Source organism: Python bivittatus, unplaced genomic scaffold (genome assembly GCF_059951505.1).
Source record: "Python bivittatus isolate LINGU-HERP-01145 unplaced genomic scaffold, Pbiv_v1 ctg000700_np1212, whole genome shotgun sequence".
Classification (NCBI taxonomy): Eukaryota; Metazoa; Chordata; class Lepidosauria; order Squamata; family Pythonidae; genus Python; species Python bivittatus.
This window is the reverse complement of record NW_028277098.1, coordinates 51,425,856-51,450,842: the sequence shown is the minus strand read 5'-3', so window position 1 is coordinate 51,450,842 and position 24,987 is coordinate 51,425,856. Positions and strand designations below refer to the sequence as shown.

The following is a 24,987-nucleotide window of genomic DNA, read 5'->3' as shown; positions in this document are numbered from 1 at the left end:
CTAATTTTTAACAAATACATAATAACTTCCCATAATTACAGCATTGTTTTCACCATGGTTACATATGAATCTCTTTATGATCTGCTGTAGAATATTGCTGAGTATTAGGGCCAGACTGATAGGTCTGCAGTTCTCAGATCCATCTTTTAAGGAAAATATTTCCTCTTTTCTAGTCCTCTGGCACTTCACCAGTTCTCCAGGGTTTCTCAAAAATAAGACATAAAGATCTAACTAGATCATTAACTAATTCCTTTGGTATCCTAGGAGGCAATTTGTCTGGTCATGCAGAATTAAGTTCAAAGTAAATAGGAATTCACTGGCCAAGTTATCATAAATCTTGTTCCTTCATCCTGCTCTTCACAATTTCCTAATGAAACACATATCCTCTTTTCAGAGAAGACAACCAAAATAGGAAACAACTAGTCCTGTCTTTTCTTTGTTTCCTGTCAGCATTTTGCTGTCTTCATTGAGCATCTGGTATATGTTTTTATGGCTGCTTTTTATTTTGAACATACCTTTTTCCTATTGTTTTTAGCATCCTTCACCAAACCTTGCCTATTCTATCATTTAGGTTTACTGACTTCCTTTACAGTTTTAGGTTACCTGTATCTGTTCTTTCTTGGCCACCTTCCTATCTTTTATGTGTGTTCTTTTGTATTTTTAGAAGTTTACCAAACTTTAATGCTCACACTTGCTTTTCTGCTGTCTTCTATTTCCCCCCTTCTTTGGATTTGTTTGCAGTTGTACTTTTCAGACCACTTTTTTAGAAATCCCACTCTTAATTATCTCTTTTTCCCATTATTTTCTCTGCCATGGAATTCTACATTATCATTGCTCTAAATTTATTAAAGTCCACTTTCTGAAGTCAAAGACATTCAGGTTTAGTTTCTCTTCAAATCAAGAACTTCAGCATTACACTGTCAGTTTTCTCCATTGTTCTTATTCATTCCATTTCTTCAACTCAGTTTCCCTGTTGGTTTGTATCAAGTCAAGGGTAGCCAAACCTCTTGGGCCTTCCTCCATATTTGAAAATTGTCAAAAAACAAATCAGGAATTTCCTGAAAGGATTATGCTTGGCAGAATTCTCCAAACAGATGTTAGTTAATAGGTCCCCTATCACTACTCTGTCATGTATCTGAAAGATTTCCAATTTGTTTTTGGAAGACATTATTCACATCTTTTCCTTGGTTGGACACCTGATAGTATAGATCAACCACAGTGTTTCTTTTATTTGTTCTTCTTATTTTACCACAGATGCTGACTTTCTTTACAGTTTTACTTTCTTTAAAGTGCTAAGTACATTCACTTGGATTTCTGAACAGAAGTCATTACTTTTAACATATAGTGCAACTTTTTCTATTTCTATTCTTTTCTATTGCTTCTGTTCCTGTTAAACACATTTTATTTTTCAAGTGCTAGATTTCAGTGATGGGACTCTTCCACCAGTTCTTTTTAATACCTATTAAATCTTATTTGTCTTCCTATGTTAATAGTTCATTCATATTGTTTATTCCTCCTCTAAAATTTTGTGTATAGACAAGAGGCCATAAACTTTATGAACCAATGCTCGTTTTGCTTTTTCATTCAGTGGTTTAATGGCTTCTTTACTACAACTTTCTATAGCACAAAAGTATTTATCTAAGACCCTTACTTCAGGGTTTTCAGTCCACACAGGATTCATTATGAAGCCCTATAACCAAACTAACCATACTTTGGCCAAACTGTTTTATCAGGCCATTTATTTATTTATTTATTTAGCATATTTATATAGCCACCCATCTCATGAAAACGTGACTCTTATGAGGTGCAACCCATTTTGTGCAAGAAGTCTGCCATCTAGATAACTCAAACCATGGGTACCAGAAACCAAATCTTTCCACTACTTGCACAGCCATTCACTTGCAGAATGCTTGAGGTAGAAGTCTGCATACTGAAACCAAAAACTGCAATTTATGCAGAAATTAGAAAGAATTTTGGGCTGAGAACAAGGGCACAGCTTAGAAGTCCAAAGGCCTGAATATTTAAGCTGTTTATTCTGTAGATATGGCTGCCTGGGAAAATAATTTGATACATGATGATGCTGTGGTAAGAGATTTCATGTCCAGCTAAGTAGAAACTCTTTAATCTGTTCGGAGAATAGTATGCTTTCCTACAGTACATCCTTTGGTGTTACAACTACATCTTTTGGTGTTACAGTTGTGTTATCACAATTCCTAACTGAAATACAGGGATGCTCAGGTGATGCCTTCACTTCTGCTCATGAAAATCAACTTTTAAAGCAGCAGGAGGATTGCAAAAATGAAAAGATAGTGATACTGTAATACTGTAGTGGCTGATGTGAGCCAGATAGAATGTTGTTGTTTTTTTAATTGGGAAGCCAAAAATTAGCCTTCGTTTAATCATGAAGCTTTGCTGGATAATCACGACCAAGTCTTGCTCAATCTACCCTATCTCAAAGGATAAAATAGGAAAGTTTTTATGTTGCTTCAAATTTCTTCAACGAAGAATAGGATACAAAATAAACAACTCTTTAGTTGAGGGAAAAAGTTATTTAATCCGTTTTCCCTTGACACAGCCTCTTTTTCCCACAGTCTGTGTGCTCCATTTTTGAAAAATCTGTGAAGACCCTTCTAGATGATTTTGCACCCATGGTGCCTCAACTGTGTGAGATGCTTGGACAGATGTATAGCACTATTCCTCAGGCATCTGCTATTGACCTCACCAGGCAGGTAAGTTTTTAGCACATTAATCTCTGGTAGGTGTTAAATTCAGAATGGAAACTAATACTTGTTGAGCAGTTTTTCAGCCATCCGGTGCCTTTGACTTTTCCTTTGGTACAAGAATTGTACAAAAATAATATATTTTCTTCTCTTAGCTCATGCAAATGGATGATTTGTGTCTGTATGGACAAAAACAATTGAGAAACTGCAGTGTCCCTGAACTATCTAATCTTTTGTCTTCTTTGGTGTCTTAGTACTAAGGCTTTTACTGATATGTAACAACAGAGAGAGGTGGTTGGCCCAAATATCAATAAGGAGAGGGAGGTGGAAAAAAGTAGGTTTATGAATGTGAAATAGGATGAAGAATACCATACGTATTCAATTTCTGTGATCTCTTATATCCTCAGCTGGTTCACATCTTTGCCCATGAGCCTGCCCACTTCCCACCCATCAAGGCGCTCTTTCTGCTTGTCACATCAGTTACATTAACACTCTTTCAGCAAGGTACGTATGTCTTGAGACCCTCACTCTTGTGAAGCAGTCACATTGGTAACAGTTCTTCCTAATTTAAGAGGTTCAGATTAGCCTGTAGGATTGCAGATAGCCAGAGTTCCCTTGTTTAGGTAATAGGCCCTGTTGAATGAGCATCAAAGGAGTTTAGAAATGATATCCTGGGTAATGAGAATCAAGTTTACTACTTGTTTCTCCCTGAATATCAGTCATTATTTGAGAGGGCAATAGTGCTGTTATGTGTTCCCCTCTCCCCTCCTTCTTCCAGCCTTTTGAAACTGAAACTGTGCCCTTTGGTTGTCAGACTTTTAGTTTTAGTAGAAAGTAGAGTTAGTAGTCTCTTTCGCATAATTGTTGGCTTTGAATAAGACTTACTAGGGAGTGTGTTGCTATTTAGTTCAGCATAATCAGTGTGTTGTCACCCACATCTATCTGTTCCTGCGGCCCAGTTTGTTCTAAAGATTCTGCACCACAGCTCCCCTGTCCTTCTGCTTAGAGGTTTACTCTCAGAGCTCTGCTGATTTCCTAGCAAGTGTTTGGGTTTGCCTTTTGCTTCTGCGGAACTGCCATACTGCCATTAAGTTGTCCCTAATTGGGGGGATAAGCTTAGAGTATGTAAATAATTCCAATAAAATCAGTATGCAATAGCATGGGTATTAGGGTATCTGGCTCCATTCCCAGGTGGCTGGTTGGAACTTGGAACTTGGAATCAGTACTTGAGTGATGCCCTGTTATTGCCTGGTTTCATCAGGCAGAACTGTAGCATCAACTCAGAGGAACATCAGTCTCACAGTGCATGATGCTGAAAAGAAGAGTGCTTATCAGCAGTCATGCTGGTCTTTCCCTATTAAAAAATGTTACAGTTATACACTTCCCAGTCAAGTGAACATTTTGACAAGAGTGAAAGGAACATACTGTGTTGGGACTGCCCATTAGAGTTCAAATGGATTCTAGAACTTTTATCCATTCCAATATTGGATTTGTCAATAGACTCTAGAATTATCTTCCAGGGCCAATTATTTTAAGATAAGTGTCCAGTGCAAATATGCTAGTTCTCTAAAGGAAGCTGGTGTCCAGTTAGCTCCTGCTTCTCTTCTTCCCTGCTAGGGTGCAATCAGCTCCCCTTTCTTATCCTTGGTGCTTGGCAGGGGAATCTGGGCAACATGCCTATTCCTTTGCACTTTCTTTCTGTTCTTGGGTTTCCAAGCTCCATGATTTTTGTATGTTTTGTTTCTTTAACTTGCTTCAAGCTGCTCATGTGCCTGCCCTCTTCAGCCCACCCTGTTGCACCCTCCCTCCCACCCTTCCCTTACTCCTGTTTTCACTTGTAATTTCTTTCTGTATCACATAACTATATGATGTTGAGTTGCTGTTTGTATGATTTTTCTCTTCAGTTACATCTTTATTATATTTTTAGGGCCCAGGGATCATCCTGATATTGTTGATTCATTTATGCAACTCCTGGCACAGGTGTGTTTTAGTTTCTTATTCATTCACTTTCTGTTCTCTCTCTTTCTCTTTTTTAATTCAATTTAAACCTATTTTAGCTTTCTGTTGACAACGTTTTTCCTTTTAGTTGAATATCGAGTTTCTCATCTGTTTCCGTGGAAGTTGAAAACAAAACATTTTCCCTTTTCCTAGGTATAAGTTTGTCCCTTCCTCTCTACGTAGAGATGCAACAAGACCTATAGATTGGATTTGGCTTCAGGTCGTGTGCTGTGACTTGACACAGGAGGAATTTTTGGAAAATGGCAAATGCAGTTCAAAAACTTTAAAAATCCTGATTGTATATGTTTTGTATGTTTGGCTCTAATGATTCTGAGCTCTTAACAAATCCAGAGTCTCCAGTTGTTGGGTAGAATTCAGTGATGTAGTGGATTACATCTAAACTCCTAGGAGAAAGCTGGTGTAATGTGAATAACAGGGAGTAACAGCTTGATTTGTCTATCTGCTCTCAAAATCTTTTGGTGCTCCATCCTTCTTCACTCTTGCTGAGATTTCCTAGGTCTGATTTTTTTTTTTTTCAGATCATGAATCTTTCATGCAGTCTTGTCTCAGATGTTGTTGTAATGATATAATGTACAATGCAGTGAGCAGTGAGATACTGCTGAGGATTGTCCAGCTCCAGAATAAATGGATAGTGAACTGCTATTGGGTTGGATGAGCAATACTTTTATTGGAAATCAGCTGCAGGACTAAGAATTAATGAAGCAGAGAAGGGTGTGATCTTTGATATCATCTGGTTCTCCTGACTATAGCAAGATGCTCTCCTGTTGGCTCTGATTTATTGTTGCTTAATAAGCTTTTTGTAGGCTGTGATGTGGAAAGTGTTTCAGTGCCTAGCCCCCACTTGTGACAGTTTATAAAGCTTGCAGTTTGGGCACGCCATAATACAAATACAGGTAGTCCCCAGTTTAAGAAGGAGTTCCATTCCCAAAGTCTGACCTTAAGTTGAATTTGTACGTAAGCCAGAACAGTATTATTGTATAACTGTATAAGTAGTATTGTGTAATTAACTCGAACCATTGTGTATTTAACTAGAATCTTTGTGTATTTAATTTGAATTTTGCTACTGTAGGCTCCATTCTTAGCCATGGGTCATCCCTTAACTGGGCTCTCTTAACCTGGGGACTGCCTATACAACTCACATTTTTCTTTTGAAAACTAAAAGAGACCTCAGAAATGTATGAAATTATAACAATATTTTAAGGATCAAAATATCACCTTTTTAAAATGCTTTTTCTTCATCTGGTTGTCTACTAATTTGCATTCAAATACAAAACTGAAATCAGTTGTTAGTTTGTACATGTAACCATATGATGACTCTTTGTTCTTGGCATAGGTTTGAAAGAATATTGTTGTCCTGGGAGACACTGAGGGCTTAACTCTAGCAGACTGAGAGAAAACTGAATGCTTGTAAATTGGAAGAGCTTTTATAGAGGGTGTAGGAAATTACAGCCTGAATGAGAAGAGGACAGTCTAGGGAAAAGTAATAGAAAAAAACCTGCCTGGTCCAGTTCAACCAGTGCAGGGTCTCACAGTGTCTCAGAACTGCTACAGCTAAGCAGAGAACTCCAGAACCCTCATGTTCAGACTCCCTCCATCTAGTATCCCTGCAAAGCAAGAAGCTCCTTAGAAGCAAAAGTGAGAGGGTCTGAGGAAAATGGAGTCTAGACTTAAACAGATAGTCTTCTGAAATTAACAATTCTAGGGGAGTGATGATTATTTAACTAGGTCCATATTAAAGTTTTAAAATTCCAATTTATTGCATTCTTATTCCATACTATAGTGTTTGCACTATATCAACATAGGCATTCCCTCTCCCATTGTCTTCCTATTTAAATACATTTTCTTTTAGCACTAGAAACTTTATGAGTTCCTGACATTAGAAAAGGATTTATTGGGTTTTATTGATATAGTTACTCTAGTACTGCTTACCATTGCTCACTAGTTTGTTTCAACACTAATTAAAAATATATTGGTGCATTGCATTCTACAACTCAGAGCCTCTGGCATTTCTGCCATCTTCCATTCTAGGGTCCCATTGCATTCTTTCTGTCTCTCATAGAGATGCCTTTCTTAGCAGGAATAAATAATTTATGTCATCATATATTTGTCATACTGATATTAAATAATGCATAAAAATACTCAGTGAGTGTCCAAACAATATTTATCAGTAATTTTATATAGAACTTTTGGGAGCTAATTTGCTTCAGCTCTAAAACTTACATTATGACCATACTTTTTGAAATTCTGTCTATCTATTTTGGCACTTTTCCAGTATCTTTGTCTACTTCTTTATTTTCATTTATTTTCAATCCTTTTTGCAAGAATCCACTTTTCCCAAGAAGATATAGAGCATTAAATCAATACAAGTAATCAAATCTTTGGTTTGATAATAGTGATATAACAGTAATTATATGTATTTTTTCCCCTAGATTATATGTCATGTCCTGCTTCAGTATAGAAGATATTGAATTTTTCCAATAGATGTCATTTATATCTGTTCCATAGCAATGTCTATTTGTATCAAAAGAAAAAAAAAAGAATAAAGCCTATTATGAGGGTCCGCCCTCATCCTACTTAGCACCATTTCATGTTAGCTTTATTTGCCTGTTCTGAGAGAGGACTCTTCAGCATAACTGATTGCATATCAACTGTTCTTTTGCTGGATAACTCAGTTTACAATGCCTATGCAACATCATTCTAGACTCCCAGATTTAACTTCATAATCCTATTATGATTATCAATCAATCTGCAGAACAGATGCTTCCTTTTGAATAAGTCATTAAGAGAACAATATGATTCTAACAAAGAAGCAGATTCTTTCAAAGACTGGGAAGTTTAATAACAGCAGATCAGGATTTTGCATGTAGAGTAGATTCTTTTCATGTCTGCATAGTGGTTTTGATTGTGCCCTTGAAGAAACCAAATTAATAGTCTCATGAGGTGCCTGCATTTGCTTGCAAAACTTCTTTCTGCTGTACTTCATAGTGGAGATGAATGTGGGACCTAAATTCTCATTTTAGTGCAGCACAACATTCCTGTAATTCTCCCTATAACCATATGCTTCTTAGATAATTTCTTTGAAGAAAACAGCAGGTAACTATTAACTTTATGCTTTGTCTTCTGATCTGGCAGATCTACAAGTTAGCTTAAAAGGACAATAAACAAAATAAATTTAAAACCCTAACTTTTTGAAATTAAATGATCCTCTGTGGTGGTCCAGTAGATAAAAATCTCCCTGTTCCAAGCACGTTAGTAAAAATGGTTTGGGTCACACACCTAAATGTAGCAAGGGAACTTGGCAGATTGCCCAGTGAAAGACTCTAAAGGATATATGACATCAGTGAAAGAACCCTACAAATGTCTAGGATGACCTATGTCTTTTATATTTGTGTCACATGAAGCAGGGCTTCAATTGGTGATGTAAATGTAATAGACTGGAGTAATATGAAAGAAAGTGGTGCTTGTTTTATTTATGTATTTATTACCAATCTAAGCACATAATAGAAAATTCTGAATCAATATTATAATCTGTTTTTGGATTATAGATGAGATTTTAAAAAATGGGTTGGGTGAAAAAAGCATTTCCTGGAACATGAGCACTCTCTAAAACAGGCAAGAATATGATAAAACATGTTAAACCTTTGCTTAGGCTTTTTAAAAAAAACTTGTTAGTGGACAAAACACTGTAGAACACTTGATGATTTAATGGTTGATATTGCTTACACTACACAGTTAGTCGCCCCTCTTCAGGCATGTTCTCTTAAAATTAAAATGTCCTGGTTAGGTTGCCTACTAGTCCAGGAGAATGTTTGATCTATTTGCATAGTGAAAACTGAGATCAGTTGGATTCCCCCACAGCATAACTTCTGGTATGAATCTCATTAGAAGCCATTATCAGGGGTTTGAAATGCTTAGACCTAGCAGAATTGTCAGTTCTCTAAAATGAAGAGATTGATAAACCAAATATATTGCCTTCCCAACCAAATGGCCTAGAATATTGGAATATAATTACACCAACAACTTTCCTTTCTTCATTCCCTAATTAAAAATAATCCAGTAAGGCTGATTTGCAAACACCCAGGTGTTGGTTAATCCTAAATTAAATGATGATCCTATCTTTTGATATTACTTAGTTTTCCTGAAATTGGGAAGCTGGACCAACTTTAATTGTTCAAAACAGAGTAGACAACCTAGTACCCTTCTAATCCTCTGGCTTCTAGTTTTCACAGTTCTTTACTGTTGGCCATGAGAGTTGTTCCGAAATATCTGGAAGACATCAGGTTGCATACTTCCAGCTTAAAATATCAGAACTTTAAATCACAAGTAAGTCCTTCAAATATGCTTCCACATCCAGTTTTGGCATACAATTATAAGTTTGTTTTTAATTTCAAAGGCAATTCAGATAAAGAGTTAATCTAGAAGTGTAAAGTATTAGGAACTAGCAAACAGTTTTCTATAACTAACAGCTAGTATGCAGTATGAGAGCTGGTTTGGTCTAGTAGTTAAGGTGAAGTGGGAAAATCTGAGTTCTAGGTCTATGTTAGGTATGAAAGTCAGCTGGATAACTTTGGGCCAGTCACTCCCTCTCAGCCCTAGGAAGAAGGCAATGACAAACCACTTCTGAAAATGCTGCCTAGAAAACTGCAGGGACTTTCCATGTAGGCGCCAGGGGTGAAGTCTGACTTGGGCAAATAAAGAGCATGCCAGGTGAAACGTTTTCATAAAACTTAATTGGTGTTCATAGAAGTTAATTCTTCATCATTCTGCTTGTATTTCTTTGAATATAAGAAAGATTCCTATAAAAATTAAGAAAGGCGTATTGTGTCAGAGATGGATTTCATTCTTTATTTGGCCTTGCTTTTTGTGTTGTAAGAACAAAATATGATTCAACATACTTGCTTTTCATTTAATATTGCTGTAAAATATACATCTAAATAAAAAGTTATGTAAGGCAAAAAAGCAAATCTTTTCTAGTAAAGTAATGGCAAAATATACTGTTGAAATTCATAAAGCTTTTGTAATATTTACTGATAATTTGAAGATAGTTTAACAATACAGAAATGTTACAAAGTCTACAAATTAACACCAAGAAGGTTAGAACAGTGGTAAGTCTTAGCAGAAATGACAGTAAAGTTCAGTTTGTTACTTTTGTTTAGTCTTTCATCAGGAAAAGGAACATAATTAATTTGGTTCCTTTTGTCTGTAAGTGAAACAAAGAGGGCAAGGAAAATAGAACCCAAAGATATTGAAACTAGTAATTGCAGTTAAAAATATTATCTTAGAAATCCAATTGCTGTTCATCATGCAAGAGCTCTACCATTTGCAGTACAGGTAGTCCCCAGTTTGAGAACAAGTTCTGTTCCCATGGTCTGTCCTTAAGTCGAATTTGTATGTAAGCTGGAACAGTATTATTGTGTAATACTGTATAAGTAGTATTGTGTAATGAACCTGAACCATTGTGTACTTAACTTGAATTTTGCTGCAATAGGCTCCGTTCTTAACTATGGGTTGTCTGTACACCAGGTGTTCTTAACCCGGGGACTAGTGATAGAAAACATGGTACAGTGGTGCACCAGATGGTTAGACAATAGGGATCCATTTGCTCTTAATATTTAGAAATGCTATAGTGACTCAGGCACAGGCGTTGGGGCTGCTGTCCATGGTGCTGAAAGATTAATTGCTGTTAAAGATGTCTTGAAAATCCAGTTGCTGTTCATCATACAAGAGACCTAGCATTTGTAATATTTTAGTAGTAGAAACTATACGTCAGTTGTGTAGAATCTGATTAGATGATAGGGATTTTGCTATTAGGCTAAAGCTGTGTTCTTAGAAATGTCATGGTAACTCAGACTTAGGAACAGAAGTACAGGAACTGAGAATTGCAGTCCATAGTGCTGATAGACTAAGTATGTATTGTTCTTGTTTCTACTTGCTATCTATGGTACTGAAATATGCTTCTAGGCGGATGAAGATATAAAAAGTAAAACCAAATGCTAAGTTTCTGATTTAATGATATCCCTATCCTGGCTATCTAGAGTGGAATTCCTATACCTGTGTATATCATTATTTGTAACAAAGTAAGAATCCTAGGAGGCTGTTTTCCAGGTAATAATTCAATTTCATGTTTCTTCAGAGGCTCCTCTTTACCTGGAGCTCTTATGCTCTTATTATAAGAAGTATTCATCTTAAAATCCTCTCCCTTTTTCCCATACCTGGCTTACTGTGTTTTATAGCTGATGGCCAGGTAAGTTGCACACGCAAGCCTTTGCCAAGGGCTCCTCTGTGGCAATTGCTTGTCCATGGCTTGCCAGAGCTGTGTTTATTGTCTGTGTACATATGTGTACCTTGCAGGCACTCAAACGGAAACCTGACTTGTTCCTGTGTAGCAGCCTGGATGTCAAAGCAGTATTCCACTGTGGTGAGTAGGCAAGTGCCATAGACTGAATTGCTTTACAATCACTGTGGGAAGTGATTTACACAATGGGCTATGATCCTTACAAGTTGAGATGAATGTAAGGAATGGAGAAAAGTTCTTGATATGGAAATGTCTCCAAAATTAAACAAAACCCATTGTAAATAGACTTTACTTTAGGAAGGAAAGCATACTTTTGTTTTCTGCTCACTGAGAAAACTATAATTGTACTAGCTGAATACCAGATTGCTGCTTCCTTCTAGGTGTGATCTCCTTGAAGTTTCCTGAAGCACCAACTGTTAAAGCTGCCTGTGGCTTTTTTGTGAGTATATGCCTTTGGTAGAGTAGATCCATCGTTGGCTAGTGGTATCATAGAACCATATGTATGAAAAGCAGATGTGCTGGGGCAGGATAGCAGAACACCTAAACTGATGAGTGTGAGCCTCTCCCAGACTGAATAAAAGGACTTGCTTGTGTTATTACTACTTGGGGATATCTCTTTTTATGTACTTAAAGTTTGTATGAAGACTGGGGAATAGGGTGGCAATCTCTCCAATTTGTATATGCCTCCATTATATTTATTTAAGTTCTGTCTATAAGAAAGGGATATTTCCTGTTTGAAGTTTGTGTTTGTATATCTTTTTTTGTTGTTGCTGTTCTGATATTTTGGTAACTTAGACCTTTTCCCCCAATTGTTTGTTATAGACTGAATTGCTGCCACGTTGTGGGGAGATTGCACCTGTGGGACAAGTGGTACATGAGAATGGCAAAATGTTGCTGCAAGCTGTAGTTGAGGTAAGCAATGTGCCTTTTACGATCTGGGAACAATGTAAGAGGATAATTGAGAAGCATGTTGCTCACATATAGGCTGCATTTATTCCAATTTGTTTTATTGATTCAGTTTCCTTGTTATCAGAATATTTTCAGGATTATTTGCACCATGATTCTGTCCATGTTTACATGGAAATAAATTCCACTAATTAATTAAGTGGAGCTTATTTCCAAGTATGTGTGCATAGGATTGGAATCTGTTTAAGGCTGGGGCTTTAAATATTCTGAAGCACCCAGCCTGGCCCTTGGTGCAATCTACTGGCACCTTCATAGGACTGTAATGTAAAGCTCATCCTGCAGTAGTCTCTTGCAAGAATTGATTGGATTTGCTCCATTCCTGCAGGGTATAGGTGGCCAAGCTTCACGTAATTTGATGGATCATTTTGCTGAGATTCTTTTTGCTCTCAACAAGCATTGCTTCAGTTACTTGAGTGTGTGGATCAAGGAAGTGATGCAGCAGGATGGCTTTCCATCGACCCGTGTCAGCCCTGAGCAAAAGGAAATTTTCAGCCAACAAATTCTCAGGTGAGTTTCCTCTTGGCATCTTTTCAGAGAGACAGAATTGGGGAATATATTTGAACGTTTTCCCAGCTCTAAAATGTTGCCTGTTCCCTTAAATTGGCCAGAATAGGCTCTCTAAATATTATTCCATGCATTCTATCTAGTGCTTAGTTCTTTGGATTCTCAACAGCCTTACCCTAAATTCTCTTGCAGTAAATTGTTCATTTGAAGTCCAGATGATAAAAATCTTAATTAGCTCTATATAGCTAAGTCTCTTAAGAATAATTAATTTAATTCTTAATATTTTATAAAAGAAACAGCACGTACAGTATTTTAATTAAAACAAAGATACTAAAAGTGTACTGGGTATTTGTTTGTATAAAGTAGTTCAATAGAAAAAAGGGAACACCGAAAATATATTTTCTCCTTCTTTTCCTGTCATCTGTAGCATGGTGCTGCACTTGTAAGCAAACCAGCTGGACTACCTGTTTGATTTGGTCTTGGCTTTCCCACCACTTCTCCAAAGGGAAAAGATACTGGTTAGCTAAGATCAGGCAGGTTCCTCAGGGGTGTTCCAGCTTAAGTGTTTTTGCTTGTGCTTCATATAATATGCCTGCAAATGTGGCTCTGCTCTGGAGCCAGATGACATCACTAGAACGGTGGCTTGCATTTTAATAGAGCTTGCTGATAATATTTTATATGTCCAAGGAGAGCAGAAGGCTTTAGCCCTTCAGTCTAATTTTCTTTGCTGCTTGGTAGCAGAGGATGTCATGATCCCTCCTTAAGTGTTTGCTGAAAGGCTATAGGGGATTGGGGTTCCACATGTTGGCCCCTCTTACTGTGTCCTTGATTCTACCCTCTTAAGCAGGGAACTCTGAAAGAGGTTATGTGTATATTTGCTTGAATATGAATACAGTTCTTCAGAGATCATAGATCCTGCTTTATCAGGATCTGTAGTTACAAATATTACTTGCATTTATATGAATGCACATAGAACTTGCCTTCAGGATCTCCCTGCTCTGTGCCTGTTTGGGTCTGGGACTGAAAGGATAGAAGCCAGCACATGAGAAATCTGTGGAGTGGACTAGCATGCACAGCTCTGTTCTCCATACTTTTTAGCCCACATTTCTACCTAAAAAGAGTTCCAATGAGTATGGGAATAAGAATAATAACTGTTTGGAGCATGTCAAAAATAGGCTGCTCTGTGTGCTGATGCTTTATTGGCAAGTCCTCAGATCTTACCATCTATCATCCTTTAGTGTCACATGTTGATCTTTCACCATCCCTCCTTTGTGTTAGCAGAGAACGTGTGAACAAGCGACGTGTGAAGGAGATGGTAAAGGAGTTCACATTACTTTGTCGAGGACTGCATGGGACTGAATATACAGCAGACTACTGAGGAGATCTGTGTGGCAAAAGACTGCAGCATGAACAGTTCTAGCTATCTGCCATCGCCTGAAGCTGTTACCAAACCAGCTGATAGGATGATAACTTTACAATTAACCTACTGTGGTTGCTCCTCTCAAGAACAGGCTGTTTCCAAATCCCTTCTGCATATTCAGAGGTAGCAGGCTGCAAGGACTTGGAACAGAGGCTGGAGCAGAGCTGGACAATACCCTGCTGACCACAGGACTAGTGTACCAATTGCCACTTGCCCCCTTGGCACGCTCCTGTAGAAGTGTCTGTGATATTGTCTATTTCTAAAGAGTCTACCTTTTACTTGCATGAGGAAGCTTGTGTCTGATTGAAGTGAAGGTCCTCCTGCCTTGAATTATATTAAGGCTACTTCTAAGCTGCTGTGGTTGGTGTATTAGGGGAGGGGGCAATATGGGCAGGGGTGGACTACAGCTGTAGAAGAGGCAGTTACAAGAATACAATCTGCCCTAGCCTGATTGGTGCAATAAATAGTACTAAGTGTCCAACAAGGTATCACAAAGAGGCAACACCATCTTTTTTGGCTGTGGCATTCCTTGGAGTGCTGGCAAGTATGAGTTGCTACATTACCTCTTTAACTTTTCCTCCTGCTGCTGCCTCTGCACATTCTGTAGAGCATCTTCAAAGATATGAATATGTGAATGTGAGTTTCTAGGTCTGCTGCAGGGAAAGAGTTGCAGCTGCCATCATGAATGGTTTGAAAAAACTTTTGCATTATCCCTGCTACTGAAAATTGAGATGTACGATGGATCTGGGTTGCACAGAGCTGGTAAAGGTGGAGTGAAGATGGAGGCAAAATAATTTTTTTTTCATACAGGAAATTGTTGATATCATAAGGATTGGGGATTCATTAAGCTAAACCACTTTACAGCTAGAACCATTTCAGTGGCAATATATTAATGTAACTTCTCCTCTCCTATAGGAGTAGTTTAACCAGATTTCATACCGACTCCTAACTCAGGTTTGCTGCTGATCCTTTTCCTTTGCCCAGCACTGGGTAGGTTAAAGTTAACTCACACAAAATCATCTTTGCTATCTTAATGAGAACTTAAAAACATTTATCACCTATTATCTAAAGAACAATATCCAAATATCAGTGCGATAAGTACTAGGAACTTATGTAGACTTGGCAGGAGTTTCTGTATAAAAGCACAAGAAAACGTTTTGGGAAAGAAAAAGCTATTCTGGGATAATGTAACAGAAAATTAAATTGAACATCTAAGTTCATATATAAAATAAGCATGGTAACAGAGTAACTCTATGCACCATGAAAGGACAATTGTGCAGCAAAGTGGGGATAGATGGCAGAACCTATCTTGCAATAGAGACCATGCTTGTGGAAAGACCCATATTTTTAGGAGAACCTTTTTACTGCTGATGGGAGCTAAATTACAGTGTTCTGCTGGTAACTGGATAATCTTGAACTCATCAGATCCAAAGCTCTTCCTCTGGCCAGTGGAAGTATTTTTAAGTGTGTGTGGTAGGGGAACCACCTCCTCTCTTGATTACATTTGAGGTAACAGGGCTTTGGAAGTGGTGAATCATCTAACATTTAATTCCCTCCCCACTTTTTAAAAAGGATTGTTCTCTAATACATTCTTCTACATCAAATCTTGAAAATAGAATATTCTAACATACAATTACAGTTCTTCAGTGAAAGAATTGTTTTAATTTAGCCAGATATTTTTACTATGAGTCTTGAAAGCAAAGTACAAACTCTGTGCAAGTGATTTCTGCTTTCAAGGGCAGGGGGAACAAATCCTTGTTGTCTTCTTTTTCCTCTGGCATGGCATGACTGTAGATAAGTAATATAATGCAAAGAATGATTCATTTTCTAAACATGGGAAAGACAGACTTTTGAGGAAGTAGAATTGGTGAACAAATGATACCATTTCCATATCCAAACATAGCTTCACAACAGCTATACTGTGCCTTGTGGTGGGGTTTATAGACTATAACTTATTTGGTTGTTCAGCATTGTTGCTTTCTTATCTATATCAGCCTTTCTGTCTACAACATAAAGAAATCCTAGATGAACGTGAGACACTAACAGGTGCCTGAAAAATTGAGAAGCACAGAAAGCAGTATGTGTGTATGTACACACACACACACACACTTGTACATGCCGAAATCTACCTTGAACAGAACCAGCCTTAAGCTATTCTATTTGATTAGTATTTTGCCTTACCTTCTTGACCACGTGAGAGGTTTAGAGATGTTGTTGTCACCATTTTGTATCTCCCATTTTCATAATGGGTAGTCATGAAAAATAGCTTATATGGTTGTTTCCAAGGCCTGGCTACACAAGAGTACCTCCAGTCATTGCAACAAACAGTCTAGGAAAAATAGCCACAGATGGGCCCTGTGTTCTAGTAAGTTATCATGAAATGATACAACGTACAAGTTTGCTAGGATTCTTCTGAAGGAAATTGATCTATACACTATAAAAATGTCCTCTCCTCCAGCTATAAGAAGCAAGCAAAAATCTGTTAGAAAACAGATTCATGTGGCTAAAGTTAAGTAGTAGTGAGTTACCTTCAGCCAAAGTAGGCAAATTTCTTGTATTCCTTTGCCATGTACCAAAAGTGTTTCCATCTTGTTTCCCTGGAGTTTATTCTCTTGCAATATTTTAATACCATTTTGTAATTTTTTTCCCCATAACCTTCACTGTTCTTCCTGCTGAAAAACTCCTATTGCTGTGTTACTTCTCTAAGACTCCTCCACACCAAATAAGTATATTTTGCATTAACATTCTTCAATACTGCCTCCCCACTCCATTGACGCTCCGGTGTTCAGATACAAAAAGTGTGGCATATTAGACACAGCATCTTGTGGAACAGTGATGGCAAAGCAGTGCTTCTGCTCAGGTTGCCTCTTCCTTAGTGCTAATGGGCTGGTGGACACCTTTCTTGGTACTTGCCAAACTCCCTGCTCCACCTGGTTTTTTTTCATTTTAAAAATGAAAAGCTAGCATGTCGCTAAACAAAACATCAGCCTCTAATATAATCTAGATTTCCAATAGTGCCTCTTGGGCTCATGTAGACTCCAGAGTCCACAGGGGCTATAAGGTTATGCAATACTTATAAAATGTGTTTTGCTTTGTCAAGATTTCAGTGGAAGCAGTCCTTTGAAGCTTCATTCAGTAATAACAGGCTGTGTGTGTGCATAGCACATATACAGTAGTTATCTTAGTAAAGCAAAGTGAGGTCTTGCCTGGAGTCTTCATCAAGGCAACAGTAGTCCTCCATGGGGTGTTTTGCCAAGTCAAGGTAAAGGGGCACACCTCCACCATGTGAGCCACCTTGCTGAGAGGCATTGTGGATTATCTGCCTGAACTTTGTTTGAAAGAATGCCTACCTGATCAAAACCAAAGGAGAAAAATAAGCTGAAGTGGTGGAGAATTCACAAGTGCAGGGCAGTAAGAAGTAACCAGTTTGACTTCCTAGTAAATGGGTATTTTGTGACTTACCAGACTTACTACTGCAAACTTTTTTCAGAGAACTTAAAAAAATTACATGGCTGTAATATTCAAAATATGCCTACTGACCCACAAAGCTTTGAGATCCCTTGCATAATAGGAATGCATTAATGTAGTTTGAATTGACTTCACGCCATCTTGTGGAAGCTAATTGGTTTGACTTCACACTAAGGATGTAATAGAGAAATAATGTCTGTGAAAGGAAATGAAGTAGAGGTACTTGTTTGTGTGCTGGATGATAAAGGTGCATATTAGGTGTCTGTGTACTTTCATGTTTCTCTGTGCAGGCACACATATGCATAAACACAATTACTCCTTTTAACAGCAAACTTGTGAGTGCCTATACAATTATGGCCAAAACAGGGCTATTGAGAAATAAGGAGATTGGCATGCTTATGATTTTCAAATCCTTTTGTAAAAGCTCCCCAAAGGGAACCATTCCAATGTCCAATGAAGATTGAGCATCATTAAACTGAATGTCGGTTGGAAAAGAAAATGCAAGGAGGTAAAAATCCTGGAGGAGGAAGTGGCTACCTAGAAGCCTGAACAGAAGCATTCCAATTGGGTAGGGAAAATACAGCTGGAGACTGGCAAGACTGACAGTCTGCAAACAGACTGATTTAAGATTTAAGTTAGAGCTTCTGCCTGAAGATTTCCAGTAACAAATAGTCCACCATCTATCTATCTAATTAGTTTATTGTCAATCTGCTCTTATAATCAATAATCTTCCTTTAATATTTGCCCAACATTTATTCTTCCACAAAGAACTTTAATTTGGTCCACTGGGGGTTGCAAAGATCAAGATTAGAGTTGTGCATGTTTCAAAGATGATTTGGGAGAAATACTTAGAACCTTACATAAGCACAGCATCTGTGTTTTTAATTAAGGAAGCCCATACAATGCTGTTCCTTCAACCTTTCTTTATAGAATATTTTCCATACGGTATCTTTGTCCATTTTTGTGGCCCTCTTAGCCAATTTCACTTTGTCTACATATTTAAGTGTGATCTCCAGAAAAGGACACAGTGCTTTGGAATAAAATGGAAATATTGCTACTTGTTACTTGGAGACTATGCTTCTATTAATACAGCCTGAGAACTACATTAGGTGTTTCTGTTTTTTCTTTTTTAGCAATTGCATCACCCTGCTGACTTCAGCTTGTGATAAGTAATGCTGACCCTACTGTTCGGCAGAGTTCAGCAGATTCTACAAATTGGGAAGCAATTGTGAGATTTTGGAAGACAGAGCAGTGTGCCATTCTGCCTGCTCTGCACCGTTAAACTAACTTGCTGTCCACAAGTCAGGGAGGGGACATTTGTCAACCTTTGAGATAATATCAAGGGAAATGGGGGTGTCTCAAGGAGCAAAATACTTTTGATCAGCCCTTTAATGTCATGTAGATCCCAGGTCCAGGTTTTTGAGACTTGTTTTGTTACTCTTAGAAACAAGACACCATTTTAAATTCCTAAGCAATCATTCATTAGAGGTATTAGACCATTTGTAGTCCCCTACTTTTTATCAGAATATTTTATTCTCTATCTTTTACTTTGTGCTGTTGATGACAAACTCTACTGGATTTTTTCCCCTTCATACAGTTAAGAATGTCATTCATCCCTCCCTTTTGAAAGAACCTCATGTCTGTCTATATAATAGTCTCAAATAGTCTAATTTCCTAGTCAATAGAAATTACAACTGAGGGCTAGCTTAAACAACATGGATATCTATCAATTTGTCACTATCGTGGATTAACATTTGTCTCCTGTCATTAGACAAAAAAACTCCAACACAACACTTTTTCAGGCAGAGATCAACACTCCTTCCTTTTATTTTTAAAATTCTATTCTTCCATTAAAAGAATGCTGTTACAGCACTGTACTTAATTTGTTGATCTGTCCATCAATGTACTGGGAGAAAGCTAGGCCAGTCCATTTAAGTTCTGCTATAGCCCTTGCCTTACAGTGAGGAGAAGAGTAAAAACAAGATTGTCAACCAGTTCAAAAAGAGCCATGTTCTGTTAACCCATCCAGATCCAACAAGGGAATGCAGTTTGTTCTCTGGCCAATGTTTTTTATAACCGGGGTTGGTCATCCAGAGGGCTCATCTTCATAGGCAATGGCAATCCCCCGTCGTCCCACAATAGCTTTTTTAACTTCTGTTTGGCCCAGCTGTTGCTCCAGTCCTCGCCAGCTGCGGGACTCCAAGAATGAGGCTAAGATACAAAAAGGTTTTCATGGCAAAAATGTTTTTCCCCAACTTTATTCCAAAGGCAACACAAGCTAGAAATTATGAGAAATTGCTTGTATCAATAGGCCATTAGCATAGTTTAGTTAAGAAAGATAAATACTGTGTGGGAGCACTTTGGTTAGGTTATTAATCCTAGCTCTACCTCCGTTAATCGCCTACTGGTATCTATGAATGGATTCAGGTAATATCAATTCAAGAAGTAAATAGGTTATTTTATCAGCCTCAATTTTTGAGATTCTTCAGTAACTATTTTATATCTTAAAAATAATTGATTAATCAAAAGAAAAGTACCAAGTGATGAGATCCTTTGCAAATGAAAGACCACTACTCCAGACCACATACCTGCTGGGCTGATCTGAGACACAGTCTGTAAATGGTTGCAGCACATCACAGCAGTGCCAGAATTTGGCTCTGGATCTTGTGTCAGAGAGGGAGAAATTGAGCGCAACTGTCCAGTGATCAGTGAAATGCTAGGTTCACTGTTGGTCTTTTCTGGGAAAAGGACATGGTCACACGCTCCTGGAGACATGAGAGAATACGTACAGTAGTAAGCCTTGTCTTTTACAAAATGATACTCTACTTGTTATATATTCGAAGGCTGACTCAAGCATGCAAACACCAATTAAAGTTTTTGCTAACTGATTTTATCTGAGTGTGGGGATACTAATGGCAACAAAGAATTTGTGGGTTACTCTGGCTGTAGCAGACCAATAGCAGGCCGGGACCAAAAATCTTGATGGAATTCATCATACCTTTGAACTTCCTTATCACGAGAGCTTCTTTATATTTATTTTATTTATATATCAAATTTGTCACCTCCCATCTCATTAAAAAAAAACTCTGGGCGGTTTACAAAGCTGTTAAAATCAATTAAAATCACAGTATAAAATAATCCTAAATGAATAGGAAATATAATCCAAGGATAGATGTTAAAATTGGCAGTAACTAGGGGACCGTCATCAAGATGCCACCCAACCCCAGGATTGGGTAAGATTCTTGTCAATCCACACAAGCTGGCAGAGCCAGGTCTTTAATCCTTAATATTAAAGGAAAAATGGATCATCTGTGGCTCCCACGTCTGCAAAAGATTCCTAACCTTTTTTGTGGTAATAGAAGTTCATGCCCCCCAAAACAGCACCATGGCTTTTAGTGATTTTGAGGGTGAAAATACATAGAAATCAGAGTAAATCCTAAAATTAATGCTGTACAAAAAAACCCCTCTACTTTCCCATGCCCCCCCCACACATACACCCCAACGTTCAACCTGGAAAAGATAGAAAATGCAACTCTATTAACTTTGCAACATCATGCTGTCTGATGTTGCTCACAACCTCGCCTCAAAAGTTTATGCCCCAAACCATCAAAAGTTGCTTATCTTTATAATCGTGCTTCCAGAGGAAAGCCTGAAAATACACAACTAAGCAAGATTTCCAGCAGTCAGAAATTAAGGGAGTCAGAAATCTCTTGAAAAAGAACACTAAGCCATAGCTGTTATTCATGCTTATTTCTGAATCAGGGTATCTAGCAATACCTGGTAGGAGGCGGCGGAAGTCTGTAACATAGCGGCCTGTCCAAGTCCGAGCTGGATTGCATGCTATTTCCATCTCATAGGGCGTGATCAGGGGTCGATAGAAATCAGTGGAGTTAAGCAAGGAGTTCTGTGGGCAAGCTACCAACACAAAGATATCCACCTCTAGAAAGTTTGCCAGCTTTGCAGGATTAGGTTTACCCACAGCCAGCGTGTAGGCACGTTTTCCAGCACAGTGAATGATTTGGCGGAGATGCTCCAAAACAGACAGGTAATCTTCTACTCCAAGAGTACCCACCACAATACCCACTACTTGAGCATCTCGTGCCCGTTCCACTAGATAAAGGCGGCGTCGCAGGGCCCGATTCACATCCAGTGTTTCCCATCGGCCTTGTCCTGTCCTAGGATCAAAAGAACTGAAAGGGCACTGGTTCCAACTCAGCATGAAGTTTGTAAGCTCTGGTCCTTCAGAACCCACATAGAACATACTGTAGTTTTCAAGACCATGATGTTCATCTACTATAAAGTGCCGCCCAAATTGCTGTATCGTTCCAGAAACCAGCTGGTTTGAACCAAGATTTTTTTTGCTATCCAACTGAGAAAAAACCACATTGGGATAAATTGGCTGCAGCTTAGAGGCCAGGTCATCTAAGAAGAGAGGAAACACAGTGAAAAGTCATCCACTTTTAATATTTGGGTAAATACAATCCCACCTAGCATATCTGCAGTGTCCCCAATTCCTGGCAAGCCTCCGGTAACAGTAGAGAAAGTATCTTAAATCAGACTAGGGACCGCAAGCAGAGCTGAAAGATGGGTTAGCTGAGATACATCAAGATGAATGAGAGTTATAGACAAAGATGATCAAAGATATTATCCAAAGATATAAAACTCAAATGATCATTATACTATTTCACTTAAAGTCATATTGTCCCTCTGCAGAAATTAGTAAAACCTCTTGGCAGGAATTTTCAAGTCTTCCTCAGTTCTGTCCCTGGCTTGATTCAAATTACCAAACAATAAACAGCAGTACCGGTAGCGCGTGTTGCATGACTTTGACTTAATAGTTGATTCTACTAGCTTAATTGTAAGAAACACACACACTAGATACAAAGTCAGGATTGGTAGAATGGCAGATTTTAAGACTAGAAATGGATATGGTATTTGTACGGGAGCTTCCCCATCCTGGCCTGAAATATCTCTTGCCTACCAACGTTCCCCCTTCAACAGATCACTGCAATGTATTTATGTCCACACAGCAATCATCCTAGACTTACCAATGGCATGAAAATATGCAGATTCACTCAGTACAACCACATATGCTTGAAGGTCAGGATGCAACTCCTGGAAGACTTCCACACATCGCATCACATCTAGCTGCTCGCGGCCAAATATATGTAATACTGGCAATTTGCGGCAAGGACTCAAACAGGCAGGCCCATAGTGCACTACAGCCTCTGCACCCACATGCTCTGCTGCCACTTCATCCACACAACAGCTAAAGAAAAGCAACAGAATTAGCCACAGCAATCCAAGTACACATTTCACTGAACCACCACCAGTCCCAGCATACAGAAAATTACTTTCCTTGTACTGAAAGTGGCCTCCCAGATACTAGACTCCAACTAGCATCAACCCTGGTAGCATGGTCAATGATAAAAAATTGGGATTTATAACCCTACGAAATCTAGTAACTCCATTTCTGGGAAATGGAAATGGGAAACTTACAATTTCCTGATACTTCTCAACTACAAAACCCTCATCCATCACCATAGTATTTCAGACTTCTAAGATTTGTATTTCAGCTTTGGGGCTACAGATTAGCAAAGACATTTCCCCTTTTGGCCAGGCTTGGCTGATCTATTAGACACCTCAGGGAGCTGGATAGCACCTTCCCTGCCCAATACAGAATCCATTACTTCAGTATAACAGAAGATGGCCATCTAGCCTCTGTTTAAACACCTCAACCAAAGGAGAGTCCACCACCTCTCAAAGCAGTCTGTTCCACTGTTGAATAGCTCATATCAACAGGATTTTTTTTCCTGAAGTCTAACCTAAATCTTTGTAACTTAAGCACATCATACCTAGTCCTGTTTCGTCCAACTCTGTTCACACTTCTGTTCTGTCTTATATGTGATGGCCCTTCAGATACGAGCATGTCTCCCTGAAATATTATATTCTCCAGGCTAAGCATACCTGACACTTCCAACCATTCCTCTTAAATTTTTCCTTCCAAGTTTCTCATCATCTTCATCGCTCTCCTTTGGATATGGACCAGTATGTCACTATTCTACCTAAAATGAGTGCCCAGAACCAGATACAATATTCTAGGAGACATCTATATCATCCTCCATGTAAAGAAGTGTGTATGCTTCTACTCTCCCCTTGCCGTGCATCTCTGTGTGTCTGTACATGTATATACGCCTGGAAGGACAGAATATGTATGTCCCACTCTGGGTCATGTGACTAGGAAGGAAAAAGGGAGGGGACATAGAATGGAGCACTCTCCAACATTACAAGCCACTACACAGCTGCTTTTCCTATAAGAATCTACTGGCTGATGGACACAGTCCAGACCTCCTTTACATAATTTCATTGTAACATTCCACTAAATTGTAAGGAATAAAAACGAGAGTGCAAACTTGCCCATGTATACTTAATTGTAATTTCCAGTGTGTTCACTGAAGTTTACTCAACAAGTGCATATAAAATTCCCATTGGAGACTTCATGTTGTCTTTAAAGGAGGTAGATCTTCCTATGATCTTACCTGCCATACGATGTGTCTCCCAGGACATACATCTTGGCACCAGTTGCTGTTTCCATCCTTGCAGCAACATCTGCTGAATCTGGCAAAAGTTTATCAGGAAACTGAAGAGCAATCTATGGCAAGACACCAAGATCATTCAAAATATTTTTACTGTACCAAACAAAATAAATGTGTATTTATTTACTCTCCCATCAATTTCTATCAGTGTTGTACTGTCATGCAATGCTATTACTCCATAAGAAGAAACAGATACATCCAATTCTGGAAGAGTACTGGCAACTTTATGTCAGGTCACACAATATTTCACCTTGGTGAAGCCATTCTCAGATACAAAAGCAGCTGCTCTCTCCAGTTCATAAAACTCCTCTATCCCTAAAGCTGGGAGACGACCACCTACTTCTGTAGGAGTCAGAGTCCGCTGAATCACCTCAACTCCATCACTGTTGAATGCCATTGCCATGATGATCTAAATGCAAAATACAAAAAGTCAAGTTATGTTCAACCATATAAGGATAACCCAATTTTGGCTCCGTAAGCCTGATACATACAAGTTGAGAATGATCTTGAGGCCTATAATACTGCATACCCTGATTCTTACCCTGATCTGGCTCAGCAAGGGACTGGTAACGAAAATGCGTGGTTTCCACCCTTACTGTAACTAACTCGATATAGACGCCACGCGTTGTTTCAGAAGTACGAACTGACGGGGATAAAAAAAAAATTAGAGAAAAACAGAGTAAGAGTGACCAGTGACTTACCAACTGGCGCTTCCAAAGAGCAGCTACAATATATCAACAATGCTCCATTACTACTATTTATCTAAAGAGAAAAAAAATACACCCCAGCACCAGCCACATGGACTTTTTTATACGCTTTCTTCCGGATACCGACTACAACCACCAATGACCACGCCGAATTATTTACTCTGTAGAACGCTAAGGTACGTGTCTCCCTTGCGTCATTAACGAGGAACATTTCATCCAACAGCAAACCCCGACATAGAAAGGTCGCCGGAAAAGCAAAAGTCCTTGACAGAGGCGCTGTGGGGATTGTAGT

The 24,987-nt window shown here is 38.5% G+C and overlaps 2 protein-coding genes across 5 annotated transcripts in view; one reads left to right on the top strand and one right to left on the bottom strand.

Moving 5' to 3' along the window:
• The window catches only part of IPO13 (importin 13), a 54,443-nt gene extending 35,378 nt beyond the window's left edge, over positions 1-19,065 (top strand). Inside the window, exons 13-20 of one of the 2 annotated variants that reach the window (XM_007419969.4) lie at positions 2,592-2,729; positions 3,128-3,224; positions 4,648-4,700; positions 11,091-11,157; positions 11,415-11,473; positions 11,857-11,946; positions 12,326-12,507; positions 13,786-19,065. In XM_007419969.4, the coding sequence (XP_007420031.1) occupies positions 2,592-2,729; positions 3,128-3,224; positions 4,648-4,700; positions 11,091-11,157; positions 11,415-11,473; positions 11,857-11,946; positions 12,326-12,507; positions 13,786-13,882 (783 nt within the window). In that variant the 3' untranslated portion in view covers positions 13,883-19,065. Of the gene's footprint in view, positions 1-2,591; positions 2,730-3,127; positions 3,225-4,647; positions 4,701-11,090; positions 11,158-11,414; positions 11,474-11,856; positions 11,947-12,325; positions 12,508-13,782 lie in introns of both variants that reach the window. The other variant, XM_015889787.3, reaches the window with a different exon arrangement.
• Positions 19,066-19,186: 121 nt separating this feature from the next.
• DPH2 (diphthamide biosynthesis 2) lies at positions 19,187-24,962 on the bottom strand. Of its 3 annotated transcripts, XM_088154276.1 has the most exons (8): positions 24,856-24,948; positions 24,530-24,631; positions 24,239-24,397; positions 23,932-24,044; positions 22,441-22,661; positions 21,170-21,814; positions 19,981-20,157; positions 19,187-19,603 (listed from the first exon to the last, which is right to left on the bottom strand). In XM_088154276.1, the coding sequence occupies exons 3-8, from the start codon at positions 24,389-24,391 to the stop codon at positions 19,479-19,481; spliced, it is 1,434 nt and encodes a 477-aa protein (XP_088010402.1). In that variant the 5' UTR covers positions 24,392-24,397; positions 24,530-24,631; positions 24,856-24,948; the 3' UTR covers positions 19,187-19,478. The 3 variants fall into 3 exon arrangements, with proteins under 3 accessions (XP_088010402.1, XP_088010401.1, XP_007420030.1); XM_088154275.1 differs by having other exon boundaries at positions 24,530-24,962; XM_007419968.3 differs by lacking the exon at positions 24,530-24,631 and having other exon boundaries at positions 24,690-24,961.
• Positions 24,963-24,987: the final 25 nt, after the last annotated feature.